Source organism: Bison bison, unplaced genomic scaffold, assembly GCF_000754665.1.
Source record: "Bison bison bison isolate TAMUID 2011002044 unplaced genomic scaffold, Bison_UMD1.0 scf7180017864244, whole genome shotgun sequence".
NCBI lineage: Eukaryota > Metazoa > Chordata > Mammalia > Artiodactyla > Bovidae > Bison > Bison bison.
In genome coordinates, this window is record NW_011494816.1 from 967,843 (window position 1) to 990,015 (window position 22,173).

Consider the following 22,173-nt stretch of genomic DNA (forward strand, 5'->3'; position numbering starts at 1 on the left):
TGATGCAAAGAGCCAGCTCATTGAAAAAGACCCCGATATTGGGAAAGATTGAGGGCAGGAGGAGAAACGGATGACAGAGGAAGAGATGGTTGGATGGCATCATCGACTATATGGACATGAGTTTGAGCAGACTCCAGGAGATAGTGAAGGACAGGGAAGCCTGGCATGCTGCAGTCCATGGGGTCGCAAAGAGTCAGGCACAACTGAGCGACTGAACAACAAGCAATAACAATGTCAGGGAGTAAACTCCTGGGCTTAATGTGCAAAGTGTTCATGATCATGTTCTTTCTCAGCCTTAGGTCTTTCTCTACCACTGCCTCCATGCACACTATGCATGCTCCAATCCCAGGTCGAGGCACAACTCTGCCCAAGTCCGTGCCGGACACAAGCCATTGCTCCTTATTGGAGTCCCTTTCCTTCTTTCCTTCCTGATGAGTCCCCTCTCATTCTTTGAGGCTCAGCTCAGAAACCGTCTCCTCCCTGAAGACATCCCTGCAGCATGTTGCACAGCCTTTGTCATGGCACCTATGACACTGGACTTATAATGACTTATACCTGTCTCCCCCACTGGATCTCTAGTTCCCCCAAAAGAAGGGACCTTCTCACTCAGCTCAGAGTCCTCAGCACCCTGGATGGAGCTTTGCATGGTATAGGTGCCCAGAAAGTATTGGATGGATAAATGTATAAATGACTAGGTTACTGACCCCTCCCTAAAGCTAAGGCTAGAGGTTGACCTTCATATGAGCAGAACTGTTGATGCTTGGAGAGCAAAGAAGAGACTGAGAATCCAGAGGGTCTAATACAGAGGCCCAAGCTGGCAGCCCACAGGCCACAAATGGCTGGCAGGGTAGAGGCCTGTGTTTTAACTAAATTGATTGTTAATTAAAGTCTTATAAAAATCTAGCTTTTCTTGTGAAACTGAAGGCCCTGGTGAGAGTTGGCTGCATGGTGGCTGGAGCTCTCCATTCGTGCTTTCAAAGAGCCTGGCCCCTCCAGGTTGCCATGGCCCTACCACCCCTACATCACTTATCTGCCCAGTCACTGGTCATGGTTAGTATTTGAATTAGCAGCACTGGCCAAACACTTCCTCCAGGCCTCTTTTTCCCTCTGTAAAAGGAGGTAACAATATTAAGCACTGGATTGCAGAGGCTTTGAGCACTATTGATAATGATTATCACTGCAAAATAACAATGTGTTATTTTGTTTATTTGTTAGGTTGGTGGGGGAATGGGGATGCTGCATGCCCCACCCAGACCTCCCTTAGGGTGTGAAGGATTTATTCCCCCAAGTACAGATTGCCTTGGTGGAAGAGAACTGCTGGCCCGGTCACGTCCCTTCCCAGGCCAGCTGGCAACTGATGACAAGGCAAACCACAGCCTCAAGACCTTCTTCAAGGGGCAGAACCAGAAACTGACAGACCACTCAGTCGGTGTGGAGACCTGACCGCCAGCCCCCGTGTGAAGAATCTCCGCATCATGCTGTCTGAGACCTTCCCTGAAACCACACTGCAGCTTGACTCCTCTGCCACTTCCACTCCCTGCCCTCCCTTCCACAGCAGCTGGTCCCAGGGTGCTCCCTAATAAACCTCCTGCATGCTAACCTCTGCCTCAGAGCCTGCATCCTGGGGAACACAGCCGGTGACTACAGGAAAGGTAGATGGGCCTAGATGGCAAAGCGTCCGAAATGGTACGTGAAGGAACCCGGCTGCATCATGCAGTGTAGCGTGTCACTGTGTGTAGGGCTCTCTCCTACCGCAGAATGTTCTCAGGTGTTACCTGGACAGGGGGTTCTGTGGCTTAATAATTTGGGGAAACCATGAATCAACCAGGAAATTTCCTCAGCACAGAGCATTTCAGAGTTGTAAGGTGCTGGTGACACTGCAAATCTCCGAAAGGAAGATAATGATATAGTTTTTCCCAAACTTACTTGTCTTGGATCTTTTCTCTCCTGTGGGGCATTTCTTGTAGGACTGCCATCACAGCGAATACATGCTGGAAATTACTGTTATAGAAGAGGGAGCCGGTAGAGTCCCTCAGGCAGGGATATGATATAGACAGACTCGGGTTTTAACCAGATCATTCTGGTAGCCTGAGTGGGGAATGGATTGGAGGGGCTGAGATTCAAGACTGGGGGACTCACTGGATGGCTGGACCCATCTGAGAAACATTTATGACCTGAACTAAGGGAATAATAATGGGAAGGGGAGGAAAAAACAGATTCAGAGGTATTTAGGATATTTAAGATTGATCAAAGTGAAGGTGAGGGGGATCAAGAAGCCTTGGATGGTTTTAGGTTTCAGCTTCGGAGATTTAGAAGGAGAGAGAACTGACGTTGAGAAGGCCTTAATTCAGAAGAGATATGCTGAGTTTAGTTGTGTGTAGTCATTGTGGGCAGGGGAGGGCTTCCCAGGTGGCCCTAGTGGTAAGGAACCTGCATTGCAAAGCAGGAGACATAAGAGACATGAGTTTGATCCCTGGGGTTGGGAAGATGCCCTGGAGAAGGGAATAGCAACCCACTCCAATATTCTTGCCTGGAGAATTCCATGGACGGAGGAGCCAGGTGGGCTACCATCCATGGGGTTGCAAAGAGTAGGACAGGACTGAAGCGACTTAGCATAGCACACACACAGTCATTGGGAGAGATGTCCAGTAAGCCTTGGAGAAGGAACACCAGAAGTGGGGAGAGAAGTCAAGGCAAAGATGAACTTCCAGGAGCCAACAGCTTGTAGGTGGTAATGGAATTGTCAGTAAGGATGCTCGTGTACAAAGGAGGAAGAGACGAGGAAAGAACTGGCCACCTCCATCACACTCATAAGAACCCACTGTTGTCTTAGAAGCACTCACAAGGTACTTGCAAATTTTGGCCACCGTCTGCTGCTGGTTGTCCCAGGGCTTCCGGCTGTAAGCTTTTTTTGGCAATTCCCAAGCCATGAAGCAAGAACAGCGGAACAGGGTCTTCACACATTTCTGGGGGCCAATAGGAAGAGAATACCAGAGCTATGCAATTCCAGAAGAGTTGAACTATGCTCCGGAAAAAAAAAAAAAGTATGAAATTGGATTTTGGGAAAACAATTCCTATCAATATTTGAAACATACAAGGAAAGTTGGGTGTTTTGAAAAGAAATACTGGCATGAGTACCTTTTGAAAACAGGCTTGGCCAGACTTGGTTGCCTGTGATTGTCTGTGTGTGTGTGCCTAGGATTGTCTGTGATTCCAGGCTGGGTTCTGTAAAGCGGGCTGCACCCTCAGGACTCAGGGCTATGCACACTCACCTGGCTCACCTTGGCATTGCCCTCTTGCATGGTCAGCAGCAGGGGCACCAAGGTGCTGATCAGCTGCTCCTCCACAGCCGGGGTGCGGGGCGACCGCAGCTTCTGAACTACCTTGCCGTACAGGTTGATGCAGGAGGTGCGCACGTCCTCTCGTGACTGGGGCAGATCCAGAGGCTCAGGCGAGCTCCATCCTCCGGGAGGCTGCCTGCACCTCTGTGCCCCACGTAGAGGCTCATGGCCTTCTTCCCACTCATTCTGAGGGCCCCTCCGAGCACAAGACCCACAGAGACGAAGAACACTGAAGGCCACCTGATGGGGGTGATCTGGGGCTGGCTTCCCCCTCAACAGAGCCTGGGTCAGGAGCTCTGCCCACTCTTCCCAGCAGGGACCCCACTGTCCTAAAAGGTGCCTTTGTGCCAAGTAGAAAAATGCTCCCCTTTGCTGAGACCAATCAAAGAATTGTGACCCCCCCACTTAGGGGAAGAATGGGGGAAGGGAGAGTTAGGGAGTTTGGGATTGACAGGTACATACTGCTGTATTTAAAAGGGATAACCAACAAGGACCTACTGTATAGCTAAGAGAACTCTGCTCAATGTTATGCGGCAGCCTGGATGGGAGGGGAGTTTGAAGGAGAACAGATACATGTGTGTGTATGACTGAGTCCCTTTGTGGTCCACCTGAAGCTATCACAACATTGTTAATTGGCTATACTCCTATTACAAAAAAAAAAAAAGTTAAAAGGAAAAAAATTGTGACTCCTCTAGATGGACCAATCACAGACAGGCAAGTCTCTGGGGTAAGGAGCACACAAAAAGACCTCCCTCTATGAGAACCAATTAGAGAAGGAACTTTCTCTGTGCAAACCAATTACAAAGAATTTGGACCAGTTGGGACGAGCGCCCCTTCCCCTGGGCTGACTCAGCCCTGCTCAGGTCCCAACGGGCCGTGGGAGCTATTACGACCCCCAGAGTAGTAAAGAACTGCCCTCCAGGTGTTACACCCCCATCCTTCCACCCTCACGGAATTCCTTACATCACTGAAGTGTGGCAGCAGAATCTGCAGTATCTCCACATAGACTGAGTTGTCCATCAGCTTCCGATCCTGCCCCTTGAAAATGGTCTTGAGGTTGTGGACCGCCTCCACCACCAGCAGCCCATCCACACTCTTCAGACCCTTCACCATGGAGGGCAGGAGGGCCTGCACCTTGGCAGCCTGCAGAGAAGGAGTATTTGGGATGGGGGCTCCTATCTGATCTAACAGGTGAGGGGCCCAGCCTCTGAGTCACAGAGATGAACTTGGTCAAGCAAGTCCTACCTCCAGGCTTTTGCTTATGTTATCCCGCCTGCCTGGTACGCCCTCACTCAAACTTCTTTGTCTCCAAAGCCCTCGCTGGCCTCACTGACTCCTTCCTAGCCTGCAACCCTGAGGGCTTTTGCTGTCTCCCCACTTCTTGGCACTATCTATAGATGATACCCTGTGTTGTTAGTTTTCTGAGTCTATGTCCTGTCCCTTTGTCCCTCTAAATCATAAGCTGTAACGACAGTGCTTAGTAGAGAAAAACACAGCACTTTTTAAAAGGCTAATGAAACAACAACCTGCGACTCAGCTTCCTAATCTCTAAATTAGGAATAATTACTGCCATCCCCAGCCCCTCCTAAACATACTGCTCTTAGGGTCATTGTGAAAAATCTGAATTCGGAAAGTACTTTTCAAAAAATAAAGCATATAGGGAATTATTAAGGGATATCCATTTTACAGATGGGATAATTAAGACAGAGAAAGAAATGAGCTCTGATTCCAGTCACCAGCATTGGAGAGTTGCGAATGGCCAAGCTCCATCCTTCCTCTTGTCGGGGCCTTGGCTGCGTGGGCTCTCCCCTGCCTTCCACTCACCTTTTCAGTCCTTTGAGCCAGGATGACCAGGCCTCGGATGGACAGCACCTTCATGATGGGGTCCCGGTGGCTCAGGCCTTCTGCCATCCGCCCCAGAGAGTACTCCTCAGGGATCCGCCGTACCTGCTCCATCCGGAGGAGCTGAGGGAATAAAGAGAATTACTCCTCAGCGCAAGGAGTACCTTCAGGGCCCATTTGCCTCTGGGGCCTCATTCACACCTATCCACCCTCTAGTCTGTATTCTTACCACCAACAAGCTTCTAACCAAGCTTCCCATCATTCATGGAATGACCCAGGCTGTTTTGTCCCTTCTGTGTGGGTAGGGATGCTCTTCTGCCAGGCCTCTCACCTCCACTCTAGCCCCATCTCACCATGCACGGCTCCAGCCAAAAGTCAGCCCCCTGAGCCATGTTTGAGAGTCCCCAGGCCTCACCTAGGCTGACTGCCCCCTTCTCTGCACCCCTGGGGACCCTGAACACAGAAACCTTATTGCCCCGACGTGCTTATGCACCTGCCTCCTGTATCCTATCCCCCTGGAGCTTCTTTGAAGACACAAACTGAGCCTTTCTCCTTGGGCACCAGTTACTGATACAAGCTCTGGGATGGAGTGTGTGCTCAGGGAACCCTGGTTGCATGAGTTCACAACCAAGAAATGGTTCCTTTCCTTCTTGGAATTGTCCTCCTCTAGTGCCCACTATTGCAAGGTTAGTACCATCAGCCCCACTTTGTCCCAGCCCCAAACCAGGCATCATCCCCATCTCCTTCCTCTCCCTCTCCCCTGCCACCTCCAGCACCCAATCAGTCTTCAACTCCTGCCTAGTCATCTTCATAAGCACTTCTCCCATCTGTTCCCTGGCCCTGCATCTACTGTGACTATTGAGACCACGTGTCTATGATGAAGAGAAAGCTGGAGAGAGCAGACAGGACAGCTGATGGGGTGGGGGTGGGGAAGGCAGGAAAGGTGGGGCTCCACCTACCACCCGCCCTCCACCCGTCCATAGAACTACACTCAGCTGCTCTGCACCAGGTTCTGGGCTGTGACTAGAGACACAAAAATGTGACAATCGTAACAGCAACAGAGCTGACTTGGGGAGTGCTTCCTGCGCTGGCACTTTTCATGAACTCACTTACTCCTCATCAAAACCCTATGAGGTGGGCAATTCATTATCCTTGTATTGTAAATGAAGAAAGAAAGGCACAGTTTCAGCAACTTGCCGAAGGTCACACAGCTCCCTTGAGGACTCCACCCACCACTGGGAGAAGCAAGTACCCCCTCAGGCACAGCATGGGGGTCTAGGGGATCCAGGAAAGGACATCTGAGCAGCATCAAAGCACCACTGTGAACATGTTGGGCCACCACTTCTGAGGAGAGAGAGAAGGACTTGAAGCTGGGTGAGGACCCCTGTCCCAGGGAGGGAGGGCCACTGCTCAGGGCTCCAGGGGAGTGCTGGAAAAGATTAAGCCTACAGTCCCTGACCTTATGGTAACGCCTCTCCCACAAGGCTAACCAGGGAAGAGGAGCCAGGTGGGCAGAGCTGGTCTGAATCTCTCTGGACAGCTTGAGCTGTGTGACCTTGAAAACTGCCCCTTATCTCACCAACACATGAGCATCACGATTCCTGCTTTGTAGGGCTGCTGTGCAGATGAGTGGGGTCATATACGTAAGAGGTCAGCATGGTGTTCAGCACATGGCACACCCTCAAGAAATGATACTTTCCCAGCTCCTCACCAGGGTCACGGGGATCCCGGCAGAGCTGAGACTGTAACCTGGACTCCCGACCCCAAGACACATGCATGTCCTCCTGAGGTGACACATTCTGCTGGTACCTGCAGAGCCAGGCAAAGTGCTTACCTGGGTACCCACTCACCCATCTGATCGCCTCTTCTTAGAGACCTTCTTGGGGCTGGGTCTAGGGATGCCAGGCAAACATGATGTGGCTCCTGTTCCCCAGGCTCACAGTCCACTGGGGAGGCAGTGCTGGAATTGCCACGCTGCCCCTGTCCACCTGGCTGCCTTTACTCAAGGCCCAGTTCAAATGGCACCTCATCCAGGAAGCCGTCCTTAACCTTCCACTGTCTGAGCAGACAGTGAGCCTCTGAGCCCCACTGCACAGACCCTGGTGATAGCCCAGACCCACTGTGTGCCAGCTAGAACATCACAGGAGGAGGACAGGGTGGTGGTTAAGCAAGTGGGTTTTCCAAGTGTCATCGACTAGTGACTGGAGAACCAAAATGTGGTATGTACATACAATGGAATATTATTCAGACTTAAAAAATAATGAAATTCTGACCTGTGTTACAACATGGATGAGCCTTGAAAACATTATATGAAGTGAAATAAGCAGGACACCAAAGGACAAATATTGGTGGTTCCGTTCGTATAAAACCTAGAACAGGAAAATTCATAGAAACAAAGTAGAACGGTGGGCTCAGGGTCTGAGAGGACTAGGGAAGGAGAGTTGGTGTTTAATGGGTAGAGAATTTCAGGTTGGGAAGGAAGATGAAAAACTTCTGAAGATGGATGGTGGTGACAGTTGCACAAAAGTGTGAATGCACGTCACACTGAATGTACAGCCAGTGAGCTGTACACTTAAAAATGGTCAACATGATAACTTTTATGATATATATATATATTTATTACATCCATAAACACAAGCACACACACACAGCTAGAGTGAGTGTGTATTTTAGAGCCCAGATGTCTGGCTTTGAATCCTGGATCTGCCACTTACCAAGCTGTGTGGCCTTGGGAAAGTTGCTTAAATCTGTGCCTTGGTTTCCTTCTCTACAGTAGGGGTTGGAATAATATGTGCATCATAGGATTATTGTGAGAATTAGATGAATCAGTATGTGTAAAGCTCTAAGAATACACCTGAAAGGTAGTCAGCGCTCAATAAAATTGTTGGCCATTATTATTGGCAAGTCTTCCCTTCTGGGCTGATACTACCAACCTTGTCCTGACTCAACTCTCTCCAGTACCTGCTCTATACACTACCACCATACACTCACTCAGTTTAGATGTCACTTCCTCCAGGAAGCCTCCCTGATGTTTCCCCACCCAATACACCCAAGACTTTTGCTCACCCACCACAGCCTGAATTGCCCCCATTAGCACAAGTCACTCTCTGGTACCCTGTGATATAACTAGGATGTCCTCTGTCTCCCCTCCCACACCAAGAACTCCTGAGAGCAGGGCAGAACCAAATTTATATTTGTGTCTCCAATCTGGTACCTGGTACATGGCAAAGGATGGTGGTTGCCCGGGGTACTAGGGGAGTCTGGGAAGACTGACACGGGGTGGAGGGATGGAAAGAAGAGGAGAGATAGGAAGGAGGAGGGAGAAGACCCACGAGATCTTTTTACTCAAGAAAAATCATGTTCAGGAAAGACTCTAAAGTATTAAGTACTTATCACACAAGAGAAATGACCAGCAATGGGAATTGAGGCCTATGCTCCTGGGAAGGCCCGGGTAGCCCCTGCCCTGCTCTGGGCACCCGCTTGGTACCTCCACGAAGAAGGCGGTGGCGGTGATCTTGTGCTTCTCGTCGCCTCGCTCCAGGAGCGGGATGAGCAGGTAGAGGATGCGGCACAGCTCCTGACAGGAGTAGTGCACCATGGCCCTGGGGGTGAGGGAAGCAGTGCCCTCAGGCGCTCCAGCCCCAAGGGGACCTGCTGCATGGGGGTCTGGCCCCCACACTCAAAACTCTGGGCAAGCCCCAGTCCCCTGTGTTCCCACATCCCCAGGGTTTTCCACCTGAACAGGATCTCAGAGGCCATTTGATCACATTGCTTCATTTTACAGGTGGGAAAACTGACATGCAGAGTGGGAAAGTGACTTGCCCAAGACCACAGAGAAAATCAGTAAGAAAGACAGGCCTACGACCCCTGAATGTGCAGGACCACTCCAGGAGGAAAAGACAGGAAGGAAAGAAGGTGAGGACCCACTGGCTGGGCGCCAGGCAGCAAGCCAGACGCTTTCAAGTCCTTACTGCATTTGATCCTCACCATTACCCTTTGAGGCAGGTTACTGTTGTTAATCCATTTCATAGATGAGGAAACAGAGGCTTTAAGTGTGAATTGCCCAAGGTCATAGAGCTGGAAAGTTGTAGAGCTGGCACCCCAACCCCGGGGTCCCTACTCCAGCTGCCTAGTTCATTCTACTAAGCCAGTGATGTTCCAAGTGTGGCCCCTGGATCAGCAGTATCAGCATCATCAGGGAACTTGTTAAAAAAAAAATGCACATTCTCAAGCCCCCATCTCAGACTAACTGAATTAGAAACTCTAGAAGCGGGGCCCAGCCATCAGTGTTTTAACAAGCCCTGTGGATGATTCGCCCTCAAGTCTGCACTATGCTCTGTTAATCAATGAATCCAGAAAAGTGTGTCAGCCATGCATAGAATCTAGAATAAGATAGCCTGGGTTCAAATTCTGTTACCACTAGCTGTGTCACTTTGGGCAAATCACCTAACTTCTCTGGGCCTCAGAGTCCTTATGGGTAACTCTGGGAAAGTAATAGTGTTATTCCATCAGTCATTGCTGCTGTTGTTGTTCAGTCACTAAGTCATGTCTGACTGTTTGCGACCCTGTGGACTGCCGCACACCAGGCTTCCCTGTCCTTCACCATCTTCAAGAGTTTGCTCGGACTCATGTCTGTTGATTTGATGATGTCATCCAACCATCTTATTCTCTGTCACCCTCTTCTCCTCCTGCACTCAGTCAGTCATGGTGAGCATTAAATGGAATAGTCTGAATAGATGGCTCTTTGCAAGGTGCCTGGAGCATGCAAGTGCCCAATAAATACAGTTGTATCTTGAGACCCAAGAGGACAGCACCACCCTTGACACTCAGGGTCTACGGCTAAGAAGCAGGATCTTCCTGCAGGAACCACATTAGTGAAATCAAAGTGCTGCTGCTGCTGCTGCTGCAGCCCCCTATCTCCTTTCCCTAAGGAGGCTGTGTGTGGCTGAGGGGAAGAGCCCTGATCCTGGTCAGAGGGGTATTTCCCGGCCTTGCCACTTCCAGGCTGTGTGTACCGTTAGTGGATAACTATCCCTCTCTGAAACTTGGCACCCTCCCCTGCAAAATGTGCATTAATAATCCTTGCCCCACAAGTCAGCATAATGATAACAGAAGCAAATGCGTTGAACTCTTACTATATGCAGAGGCTGTTCAAAGTATTTTAATCCTCACCCCAAATCTCAGAGGTGAGTCCTGTTATTATACTGCTGGTGGGAAAACTGAGACACAGAGAGGAAAGGAACTTTGCCCTAGGTCACACAGCTGGGAAATGGTAAGCTGGGATTCAGAAGCAGGCAGACCTGCTCTCAGACTACACTCTAAACTGCTCGGCTAGACCATCATTTCTGTATTAGCATGGGAATTAAATGAATAATGTGGTGAGAAAGGTGCTTTATAAATAACCCAAGTAGCTCCACAATGCCAGGTACTGTTACAACCACAGTTTGTAGAGCATATGTCACCTTTCACATTTGTATTGTCTTCCTGCTGATGGAGACAATACTCTGCCGATCTTAGAGAAGAGGTGAGAGAGCAAGGGAAGGGTCTTGCCCAGAAAGAGATGCAAACCCAAGTCCATCTGAAGACACTGAGGTCTCTTCCCTCCCTCTGACCCCTGCCCCGGGGTCCTCACCTGGCCAGCAGGGACACTCCGCGGTGGTGGTTCTCTGCCTGCCCCATAAGCTCCCAGCCACCTTGCTCCTCCAGAAAGTTAGCCTCATATGAGCAGCCCATCTTCAGCAGCAGGGTTTTCACCACTTTGACCACCCAGCTGCCAAGACAAGGGGGGCTGAGATCTCATGTCACCCTACTCCCAGCAAGCCAGACCTTAATATATAAAGAGCTCTTACAAATAAATAAGAAAAATTCCCAAAAGTCCTGTATACAATTAGGCAAAGAACAAGAACAGTTGCTCACAGAAAAGGAAATAGAAATGGCATTTAAACTCAACCACATTCATAGTAAGATAAATGCAATCTAAAATTACAGCAAAAAAACATTTTTTTTTCAACTTTCAGATTGGCAAAGATGAGACTGTGATGGCAAAGTTGTGGGGAAATGAAGTGTCATATACTACTGGCAAGCTGGGTGCTTTAGGAGGTACTTCATCTCCTTTCACTCACTGATCAAGAACTTTTCCCACCATATCTTCCTGTTCCATCATAATGGTTAACACAGAAACCTTTTAATGCACCCATTCTACTTTCCGGAATTCATCCTATGTGTACAGTCACACATAAATATCAAGACATATAAACAGCCTCACTCATGGCAGCGTTGCTTGTAAAAGACTGTGAAGTACCTAAATCGAGAGGATCCTGGTTAAGTGAATGGTGGTAGATTATAACCTACACAGAGGGATATTATGCGGCTGTTAAAAATAATGAGGCAGCTCTGTGTGTGATGATCTCAAAAACACAGTATATAATAAAAGCAGAAATATGTAACTGTGTAAGGTTCACTACCACGGGTGTGAAAGCAGAGAATGAAAACACATTGGCTTAGCTCTGCATCAACCCCGACCGAAGGGCAGGAAAGAACCCAGTTCTTATGAAAGAAAACTGGGGTAGAGAGAGGAACAGAGACTGTTTTACCGTCTTTGAAGATTTTTACTCATGTGCCTATATTAACTGTTCCAATTAACAAATGAAAATCAAATAGTTCAGCCTTGGTTATAAATCTAATACAAATCATATCTCTAGGGAGGGAAGAGAAAAAATGAAATGGTGATCTCCTTGGAGAAGGCTGATTCCTTCCTGCCATCCAGCCCTAAGCAGAGAACATGTACAGCAGATGTTCACAAATAGCTCTTGAACACGACTGGCTCTGTCTCATAAAAGTGCACTTCTGTTTTCTTTTGTAGCCGCGGAGCTAATTTCTACCAATCAATTGCCCTAAAGACTTTCATAAGAGCCTTGCTGGTGGCTGTCCCTCTGCCAGGGACAGCAGGAACATACCGTACAGGGATGAAGCCAGGGGTCTGGGCATCTTTCTTGGCATCCTTGCGGGAAGCCACGCGGCCGGGCAGGCTGAGGCCAATGTGGTAATGGACCTGAATGAGCAGGGCCAGGAGCAGCTGTGGATAGATGCGCCTCACACGGCCCATGCAGCTGTTGACGGACAGGAGCTCACACAGGCCGCTGGCTGCCTGGAGGTGCAGGGGAAGCTGGTGAGACGTCGCCACCCACCATCCCAGCACTCCTGACTGGGCCTGGGCTGATTCTCTAGGAGGCTGGTCCTCGATCTTTGCTCTTCTCTGGCCCAACATGGGCAAGACCAGATTCCCCACCACTGCATCCAGGGCCTCTGGGTGAGCCCTGCCCCAGAACAATCACAGCAACCCTTTGCTGTTGACACAGCCCTGAAAGAATCATGGTGGAAGGATTTCTTCCCACATTTATGAGGTAGATAAATTCCCACTGTGCAGGGCAGGAGACAAGATCAGAGGTGTGAAGGGACTTGCAAGGATACCCAGCCCCTCGGGGCAGAGCTGAGGCTTGAACCCAGGTTTTCAGATTACAGGAGCCCTGCCTCTTACTGGTTCATAACATCAGTGCCTGGTCAGGGAGGTGGGGTATCAGTTGCCTCTTTGTTGGGGGCTGTTAAAACTAGACTTCCCTCACTGTCTCCTCTGAGTGACTTGAGAATATGCCAACATAGTAATCAGAGGAGTGTGTGATGCCCAAACCAAGGATGGAATGGGCACTGGTGTCCTAGTCATAGAACTCAGTGCTGGGGGAGAGAGGCAGAGAGATCCAGAGGTAAAGTATGGGATTCAGGGGCAGGAGATCTGAGTTTTAGTCCTGGCACCACCACTCAGTAGCTGTGTGACCTTAGATGAGACATGGAATGTCTCTGAGCATCAGTATCTTCCTGTGTTAAGGGATAATACCACCCGCTCCTCTATCCACCATGTCTCTGTTCATTGGCTTTCCTCTACCAGATTGTCTTGCTCTCTGCTGAATCCCCAGAAACTGCTGAGTATGCCTGGTACATAGTAGGTGCTTAATGTTTGTTGAATAAATAAATCAACCCAACAAAAAATTTTTTTGAGGGTCTACTGTATGCGCTGAATTCAGGCATCTCATAGATTAATCAAATGACCCACTCTATACACACACACTATTGTTAGATCACAACTGGGGTGAACTCTTCCAAGATAAAGTATGTGATGTGTATGTGCTTAGTCACTCAGTCATGTCCAGCTCTTTGTGACCCAGTGGACTATAGCCCACCAGGCTCTTCTGTCCATGGGATTTCCCAGGCAAGAATACTGGAATAGGTTGCCATTTCCTTCTCCAGGGGATCTTCCTGACCCAGGGATTGAATCCACATCTCCTGCATTGGTAGGCAGATTCTTTACCACTGAACCACCTGGGAAAGAAAATATAGTATGCACAGATTTGATCTGGTCAGAGAGGGCTTCCCTGAGGAGGTGGATAGCTTAAGAAATAAGGGATGAGAAGAAGCTAACTTGGCGGACAGAAATCTAGGTAGAGAAAACAGCGTGTGCAAAGGCCCTGTGACAGAAGATAGCACAGTGATTAAGACCTGACAAAGAATAACGAGGTTGGAGCCATGCAAGCAAGAGGAGCACACAGTATAGTGAGGCCAGCGAGGGTTGCAGGGCCTAGCAGCACCAGCAGGAGCTCTGTGTTATCCTCAAGGGCAATGGGAAGCCATAGTGAGAGTTGAGAAGAGCAGATGTGCACTTCTCAAAGATTTTCTTAGCTGTGATACAGATTGGAAGGGCTGGAGTGGAAGCAGGGAGGTGAATGGGGTATTATCCAGCTGGCTAGGACCAGGGTGGTGGTGACAGAGCCAGAGAGAAATCTGTCTGTCCACTCAGCGCCCTTCCCACATCAGAGCCCGTTGCCTCCGTGTTCCCAGGGCCAACCTGTGAGAGTGGCAGCAGATGCGCTTAGACATTTTATGTCTCTAAAAAGAATAAATGAGTTACCTCGTTTAATTTTCATAACTGCCATACAAGGTAGATATTATTTCTATTTACAGATGCAGAGACTGAGCCTCAGAGAGGTGAAGTAACTTGCTCAGGTTACAAAATAGTAACAGAGCAAGGCCAGTTCTCAGCCTAAGGTGTGTGAGTCCCAGGTCATTCAGTGCCCACTATTCCAGGCTGCCATGGTCACTGTAAGTAGCAGCAGGATGGTGCTGCTGGTGGTCCGGTGGATCACAAACAAGAGCCCGGGGACAGACTTGCTCAAGGCCACCCACTTAGCTCCGGGCAGAGCCAGGCAGTAGAAGATGGGTGTGCAGAGCTCAGCGAGAGCAGGAGGAGGACATGTTGGGGCAGTGATGGGGCTGCTGGGCAGGGGAGGAAGTGGGCAGGAGGAGAGCTCCTCACCGCCAGGGGCACGATGGAGGCCCGGCCCTTCTTGGTCACGGGCTTCTCCTTCAGGCTGGTCAGGAGCAGGTCCAGGAGGTCTCGGACGTCACAGCTGGGCTTGCGCAGTATTAGCTGTCTCCACATCTCTGCTCCATTGCTGACAGGCCAAGAGTAGGGACGGTTAGTGGGGACAAGGGCAGTGGGGCCAACCCTGCCGCCGAATTATTTTGGGAGGGAGAAGGGAAGATGCCTTTGAAATCGCATCCATGAGTGTGCCGAAAAATTTCTTGAATAATCTAAGAAGCCTGGGGCTAACAATGATCAAAAGCCCTACTCAGGTACTTTGCCAGGTGTTTTGCATACAAGTTATGACTTCAGCAAATATCGAGCATCTGCTATCTGCCAGCAGACATGAGCAAGATATTCAAGAAACTCAGGGTCACTGAGTTCTTACAGGGCCCCTCACAGTGCATTGTCAGTCTCATTTTACAGATGCAGAGTGAAGGCTCAAAGAGGTAAAATCACCGATCCAAGACTACACAGCTAATGAGCTACAGAGTCCAGAGGTGACCAGGTCTGATGACTCCAATGCCTGTTCCTGTTCCTCTATGCCTAAGGGCCCTTTGGGGCCTGGGTCTTGCATTTGTCACATAACATCAAGGAGCTCCCACTCCTGACCCTTAGAAAGCTATACACCAGGGACTTCCCTGATGGTTCAGTGGTTAAGAATCCGCCTGCCAATGCAGGGGACATGGGTTTGATCCTTGCGTTTTGGGAAGATGCTGCATGCCGCAAGGCAACTAAGTCCGTGTGCCAGAACTAGAGAGTAGCCCCGCTCACCACAGCTAGAGAAAGCCTGGGAGCAGCAACGAAGACCCAGTGCAGCCAAAAATAAAAAAAAAATTAAAAAAAAATTAAAACAAAAAAGAAGGTGGTATACCAGTCAGGGAAAAGCATCTGGATTAACCCGCACCAGGCTATAGGTTCTATCCTGGGGAGGTGAAAAGTGCTGACAGCCCAGGGCACTAAAGGGTTAACAAAAACCTTCCACCACCACCCCCACCCCGCAATCTGGTTAAGAGTTGAACCTTCCATTAACTTTCCAGCTCTGTTCCCCTGGAAACTTGATAAAGATAGTATGTCAACTATGTTGCTAGGCAACATTGCTTATGGTAAAAATGACCCAATTGGTAAATTGTGTCTGGGTGAAAAAGAACTGCAAATGAACTCTAAGGACCACTGGGGACGCTGAAGCACTGAGCTTCTCAGGGTGCAGCGACTTGTGTCTGGGCTTGTCCCTGTGAGAATCTGGGAGGCAAAGTCCACAGAGTCATTATAAGAGACTCGAGTTCCTTTAAAGCCCAAGCCACTTAAGCCAGGGTAGCACCTACATCTTTCAACTGGGAGGCCCAGGGCCAATACTAGGATGAGGAAAGTGAGGCATCCAGGGCACTACATTTAAGGAGGTCCTCACTCTCAGGCATGCACAGGAGTGGCATTTGCGAGCGAGGCCTCCTTAAATCTCATCCCAGCTCTGTCTAATCCTCCTGCACAGGCTGCTGTAAGGATACCACCCTGTCCTACATCCTCCTGAAGTAACTGAAGTCAGATGTGGTCCTGGCAGTCTTGAGTCTGAATGTTTAGTGGCTCTAAGAAGAAAATTCCCTGGCTTGCAGTGAAGCCAGAAAGGGTTAAATTCTTCCGGGTGGGAGATGGGAGTGTGTCCCTCCTGCACTGCTCTCCCTGGTTTCTGTGAATGACACCAGGTCTCCTGGTTAGAAGTGCACCCCACTTGCACAGTTGTGCATAATTCTTTTCCATTCACTCTCAACCAACTGCCTTAAGACGTGGATCACACACTTCTGCCTTGTTTTCATTCAGAGGTGTGGGAGCATTTCCTGGGCCAGGAGCCTGGAGCAGCCAGATTTGTCTCTCTTGCCCACAAGCTGATCACCATCTGGCCACAGTCCCCTCTGCCATCAGACCAGAGCTCCCTGAAGGCTGACAACATGGAGCACAGGGCATGCACTCAGCATGACCGGCTGCTTTACTGATCATGCCCACCCATTCGGGGTGAGAATGTGGGTGTTATTTTCTTCTTTTACATATGGGGAAAAACTGAAGCCCAGAGAGGGCAACAAAGCTACCCAAGACCACACAGCATCTGGAGGCAGAGTTAGGAACAACATTCAGTTCTTTTTCCCATGGCATCATTGAAGAGCTCTGGGCTTGGGGTTGGTCAGATCTGAGTTTAGGTCCTCATTCTGCTGCTTATTCAGTAGGTTCCTAAGGCTAGAAACTTTCCATAAGCCTCAGTTTCCTTATCTGTAGAATGGGGTTATTATACTTGTGAGAGAACAAATAAATGTGCAGCACAGACACCTGGCAGGAAGGGCTTAGGGTTGTCATAAGCAACATAGATCATGGAAGAGGGACCACTGGGAGGGCGAGGGACTCCCCTGGGTAGAAGGAGGGATTCCCAGCCCCGGAATAGGGGGCTGTATCAACTCTCTGAGAGGCAGTGGCTGGAAGCACCCATCACTTGGTACCTGTCCAGTGGGAGGGGACACATGAGCAGGGCGACGACGACCTCGGTCATGAAGGAGCTGGCCAGGAGAGAGACGGGCAGCAGAGCCACCTCGCGGGCCCGCGGCTCCTGGATGTGGCTCAGGTGCGCATAGATGCCATGCATGATTTCTGGGATCTGGGGCACAGCCAGACCACCAGGGAGCAGGCAGAGGGCCAAGCGGAGAAGCCAAGGCGGGATAGGGGAGCAGGGAGATGGGAGGAGGGAGAAGAGGGCGATGAGGAAGAGGAGGGCACAGAGGGGAGAAGTGGGGAGACAGGTAGGCAGAGCGCCTGCCCCTTCCCTGGAGACAGCTTGTCTTCACTGCCCTCCCGCACCCCTCACCAGACAGTTGAGCTCTTGGGGGCTGATAAGCAAGTTGAGAGCATCTAGAATTCATTCACCACCCAGCCAGCCATACCTGCAGGATTAGCGAGCCCTGTGGGGTCTCCCAGCCCAGCCCCTGCCCCCAGGGGGCCTTACCACCTCCAGCGCCCTGTGTCGGTACCACTCCAGCACCGAGCTGAGCATGACCTCCGACGCTAGCTGCATCATCTCCCCCAAGTCCTTCTCCCGAGCCTCAGAGCCACCTTTCAGCCCTTCCAAGGCTGCTAGCAGCAGGTCCTTTACCTGCTGGGGCCCCAGGAAATCTCCGAATTCCTGAAACAAAGGCAGAGAGATCCTGACACACGTGGGCAGACCCGGGGTGAGACCTGCATCAATGCACAAATGCCGCCAGACATGGGCAGAGGTCAGCAAAGGGACCACATACTTGGTTAATCATTGAGTGTCAAACCCTTTGATGAACTGTGACAAAAAGAGGGGGTGGCATGACCCCTGCCCCCCCAGAACTGGGTGCCACATACTATGGCACAGACCAGAGGGGTGGGGAGCCCACAGGATGGACCTATGTGGTTGAGGAAGGCATGTAAAGGAATATAAAAGCGATTGAGCCTGGAGGGCTGGAAGGAGAGGAGGCGGCACTGGAGAAGGCTGGTGCTGCCCCTCCTCCCTCGTCCCCATCCCCCAGGAAGGCCCAGGGCCAGTGGGTAGCAGGTGGTCACCGCAATCACACGAAGAATATTCTGGCATGGGCTGACAGGGTTGTAGGGCCCCAGGAAACGCTTGTTGCTCTCATACAGCTCCTTCTTATTGGTCTCTTCCTTATCTCTGGCTCCTGCAAAACAAGAACCTTTTCAGTGAGACCTAACTACCTATTTTGTTTCTTAACTTTTTGCTAAACATGGATGTCAAATGTGCATAAATCATAGGTAACCAGCATGATAAATCTTCTTGATGAGCACATCCAGGTAGCTCTCACCCAAGTCAAGAAACAAAACACAGTCAACAACCCCAGAAGGCCCTCCCATGCCCCTGTTTCAGGCCGTAATCTCCCTCCCCCACTACTATTCTGACTTCTAAATCCACAGATTAGAGCTCCTTGCTGTTGGACATCATATAAATGGACTCCTTCTCTATGTTATCCTTTATGTCTTGCTTTCACTCAACATTTATGTGGGTGAGATTCACCCACATTGTTGCAAGCCGCGTGGGTTCATTCATTCCCAGTGCTGTACAACTTTACACAGTATGAATATACTACCATTTACTGGTCTACTGTTCTACTTTAGATAGATATTTGGGTTGTTTCCAGCTATCATACATAGTATTGATATGAATGTTCTATTATATCTAGTCCATGCCTTTTGTAGGCATGTAGCTAGAAGCAGAGGCTTCCCAGGTGGCTCAGTGGTAAAGAATCCACCTGCCAATACAGAAGACATGGGTTCAATCCCTGGGTCGGGAAGATCCCCTGGAGAAGGAAAGGGCAATACACTCCAGCATTCTTGCCTGGGAAATCCCACGGACAGAGGAGCCTGGCGGGCTACAGTCCACCGGGTCTCAAAAGGGTCAGACACGACCTAGCAACTAAACAACAACAGCAGCAACAAGCTAAAAGTGAAATCGTGTCCCAAGGTGGGTAGAAGTTCTGCCTTAGTGGATATCGCCAAGAGTTCTCCACGGTAGGGCCCAGTTATGCTCCCACCAGCAGTGTGTGAGAGTTCAGTGGCTTCACATCTCGCCAGTGAATTTTCTGTACCACTTTTGCTGGGTGTGTGGCCACACCTCTTTTTAAACTGCAATTGCCTTACCGCTGGTATTCCCAACCTCCCTTTTCTATTTTTTTCTTCTTTCTTCAATACTCATCATCATCTGACTTACTATGTATATAACTTGTTTATTTTGTTCATTGTGTTCTGACAACAAGAAGATAAGCTCAACAGGAGGACTACTGAATTAACATTTTTTTTCCTTCTGTGTCCCCAGTGCCTAGAATAGTACCTGCAAATGGGAGATCCTTATTTTCTGCTGAAGGAAACACATTTTAGGCACATTTCCTGAGTCTTATGGTGGTCCTACCTGGATTCATCAGCGTGTACAAGATACAAGACGTGGGCATGAGGAAGGGTCATTGAGGCAGAATAGCATACAGACCAAGCAAGCAGGTTGTCTGCAAAAGGAAGGAGCTTGAGGCCTGATATCAGGCAGTGTGCATGCATGCTAAATCGATTCAGTCATGTCCAATTCTTTGTGATCTCATGGACGTAGCCCATCAGGCTCTTCTGGCCATAGGATTCTCCAGGCAGGAATATTGGAGTGGATTGTCATGCCCTCGCTCCAGGAGTTCTTCCAGACCTAGAGACTGAACCCATATCTCCTGTATCTCCTGCGTTGGAAGTGGGTTCTTTACACTAGCACTAACTGGGGGGCCTAGCATCAAGCAGACCAAGGTTCAGATCCTAGCTTTGCTGCTTCCTACAGTCCAGAGGCCTAGATAAATCACTCCTTGAGACTCTAACAGTGGGAATTTGTCCTTAGAGTCACCACATAAAATACAAAATACCCAGTTAAATCTGAATTTCCGATAAACCAGTAATTTTAGCAAAAGTATGTCTTAAATATACCAAAAGGTATTTACTGTTTTTCTGAAATTTGTATTTAACTGAGTGTCCTATATTTTTATTTGCTAAATCTGGCAATACCAATTGAGTGTATACTATTCCTGTCCCCAAGACTGAACATTAACATGACTTATATCACCTTTATCCATCACTCAGAAGATATACGTGGCTCTTGGGCAGAAGGGGAAGTCTCCTAGGGACTAAATCTTTGCCCCAGATGCTAGAGAACAAGAAGAGAAGGGATACCATATACATCCCAAAAGACTGAAACTAATAAGATGGGGAGGGATGGCCCATAATGTGTGGAATGAGCTGGTCATTTTACACATATGATCTCATTTAATCTTCCAAAAAGCCTGTGGTTTGCATCCTACTGTGTCCTTTTTACAAATGAGGAAACCCAGGCCTCAACAAGAAAAGTACTTGCCTGAATTTGTACAGCCAGGAAGGGCCAGAGCTAGGTCTGGTACCCACCAGGTCACTCTGCTTCCAGAGCCAGAGGACTTTAAACAATGGGCCAAGGTCCCTTGGTTTGGAGCAGAGCTGGGACTCTGGGGAAAAGGGGAGGCAAGTAACAGTCAATAGTGCACGCCTCTAGGGGCAGTGAGTGCCAGCTGGGTTTCTGTGTCAGCCCTTACCATATCACTCTCTTCCCGCAGCTGTTTCAGAGATGTTCTCCCACCTACAGGTTTTAGCCACTCCAGATTCCAAGACAGGACCTGTTCTTTGTTTACTCATCTGATACATGTTCACTGAGCACCCACCGTGTGCCAGGCCCAGGGCGAGATCTTGGGCACACCATGGTGAAGGAGACACAGACTCAAATGAACTATAGACTAACAGGGAAGACAGACCAAAACCCAGGACACTGGGGCTATCATTCCTGGCTGCACGTGGTGGCATGGGAGTGTGAAAATGAGAATCACAAACTAAACCAGGAAGGAAAAGAAGAGGCTTGTATAGAAGCATTGCTTAAATCAAAATGTGTTTGTCACCTCTGTCTCCTAGTTCTGTGGGGACTAAACTTCACGCTAATTTCCAGACCCCTTTGAACTTTGCGTTGGTCTTGTCCATCTCCCACCAGTGCCTTGTTGCCAAGGGTCCACTCAATTCCTAGGCTGAGTACCTGCTCAAAAGCCTTGTGTTAGACGCACTCCAAAGGGCTTACGTTTTTGAAGCTCCAAGATGGTGTAGAGGATGGTAATGCCGTCCAGAGCCTCACGGCCAATCTCCTCATCAGGATCCCCGATGCGAATGATGAGCCTCCCCAGAAGAAGCCCCAGTGCCGGGAATCCCGAGGACATCTGTTTGTGTCATAATCTTAGGGATTGAGACTTATAGGTTCAATAATGCTATACAGTAAATGGTGAACAGAGCTAGATGGCCTGGCCTGGAGAGCTGAATCCTCTGAGGAGTGAGGACCACCTAGGAATGTCTGGGCAGATGCATGGGCTCCCTCAGAGCCGAGAACATTCTCCCTAGCAGTCCTCCCCTCCCCACTCCCAGAGCCACTCACAAGGAAAGGCGGGGTCAGAAGTGCGTGGTTCAACACAGAGACATTGCTTTTCACAGCCCGTGCTCTCTCGTGGGCCTTCCCAGAGTTCATCCAGGGCCCCAGAGGCTGTGGGGAGAAGGGTAAGACTCAGAGCTATGAGCCGGATGCTAGCCTCTGCCCCACTGGATGGGCAGGCCAGCCTTCACCAATTATCAGGAAGCTTCTGAGGAAGAGCATCAAGGCAACCCACCACAGCCCTCCTCCTCTTCTTAGAGCATAGGGACACATGGGGTCCAGAAGCTGAGGACAGAACTGGAAGACCAGAGGGAGGACAGAAGTCAATGGGAGAGAGAAGAAAGGTGGAGAGTCTTGAAGATAGGAGAGAGACATAAGGACAAGAATTTAGAAAGCAAGGATATGGGGGCAGCTATCGCAGGAGTCGCAGGAGTATGGGGGAGAGGGAGAGGGTGAAGAAGGAGTTTGGGACACGACCTGTGAGAGGGGCTTGCTGCTGCTGCTAAGTCTCTTCAGTCGTGTCTGACTATGTGCAACCCCATAGACGGCAGCCCACCAGGCTCCCCCATCCCTGGGATTCTCCAGGCAATAACACTGGAGTGGGT

The 22,173-nt window shown here is 49.7% G+C and overlaps 1 protein-coding gene across 1 annotated transcript in view; it reads right to left on the reverse strand.

The window, feature by feature from the left end:
• Nucleotides 1–22,173, reverse strand: part of MROH7 (maestro heat-like repeat family member 7) — a 53,372-nt gene that overhangs the window by 3,734 nt on the left and 27,465 nt on the right. The window contains exons 9-21 of the mRNA XM_010847121.1: nt 21,575–21,679; nt 21,227–21,362; nt 18,160–18,272; nt 17,579–17,755; nt 17,079–17,233; nt 14,548–14,686; nt 12,140–12,330; nt 10,816–10,953; nt 8,671–8,785; nt 5,166–5,306; nt 4,305–4,484; nt 3,273–3,428; nt 2,844–2,966 (exon numbers count right to left, since the gene is read on the reverse strand). Of these exons, the coding sequence (XP_010845423.1) occupies nt 2,844–2,966; nt 3,273–3,428; nt 4,305–4,484; nt 5,166–5,306; nt 8,671–8,785; nt 10,816–10,953; nt 12,140–12,330; nt 14,548–14,686; nt 17,079–17,233; nt 17,579–17,755; nt 18,160–18,272; nt 21,227–21,362; nt 21,575–21,679 (1,869 nt within the window). The remainder of the gene's footprint in view (nt 1–2,843; nt 2,967–3,272; nt 3,429–4,304; nt 4,485–5,165; nt 5,307–8,670; nt 8,786–10,815; nt 10,954–12,139; nt 12,331–14,547; nt 14,687–17,078; nt 17,234–17,578; nt 17,756–18,159; nt 18,273–21,226; nt 21,363–21,574; nt 21,680–22,173) is intronic.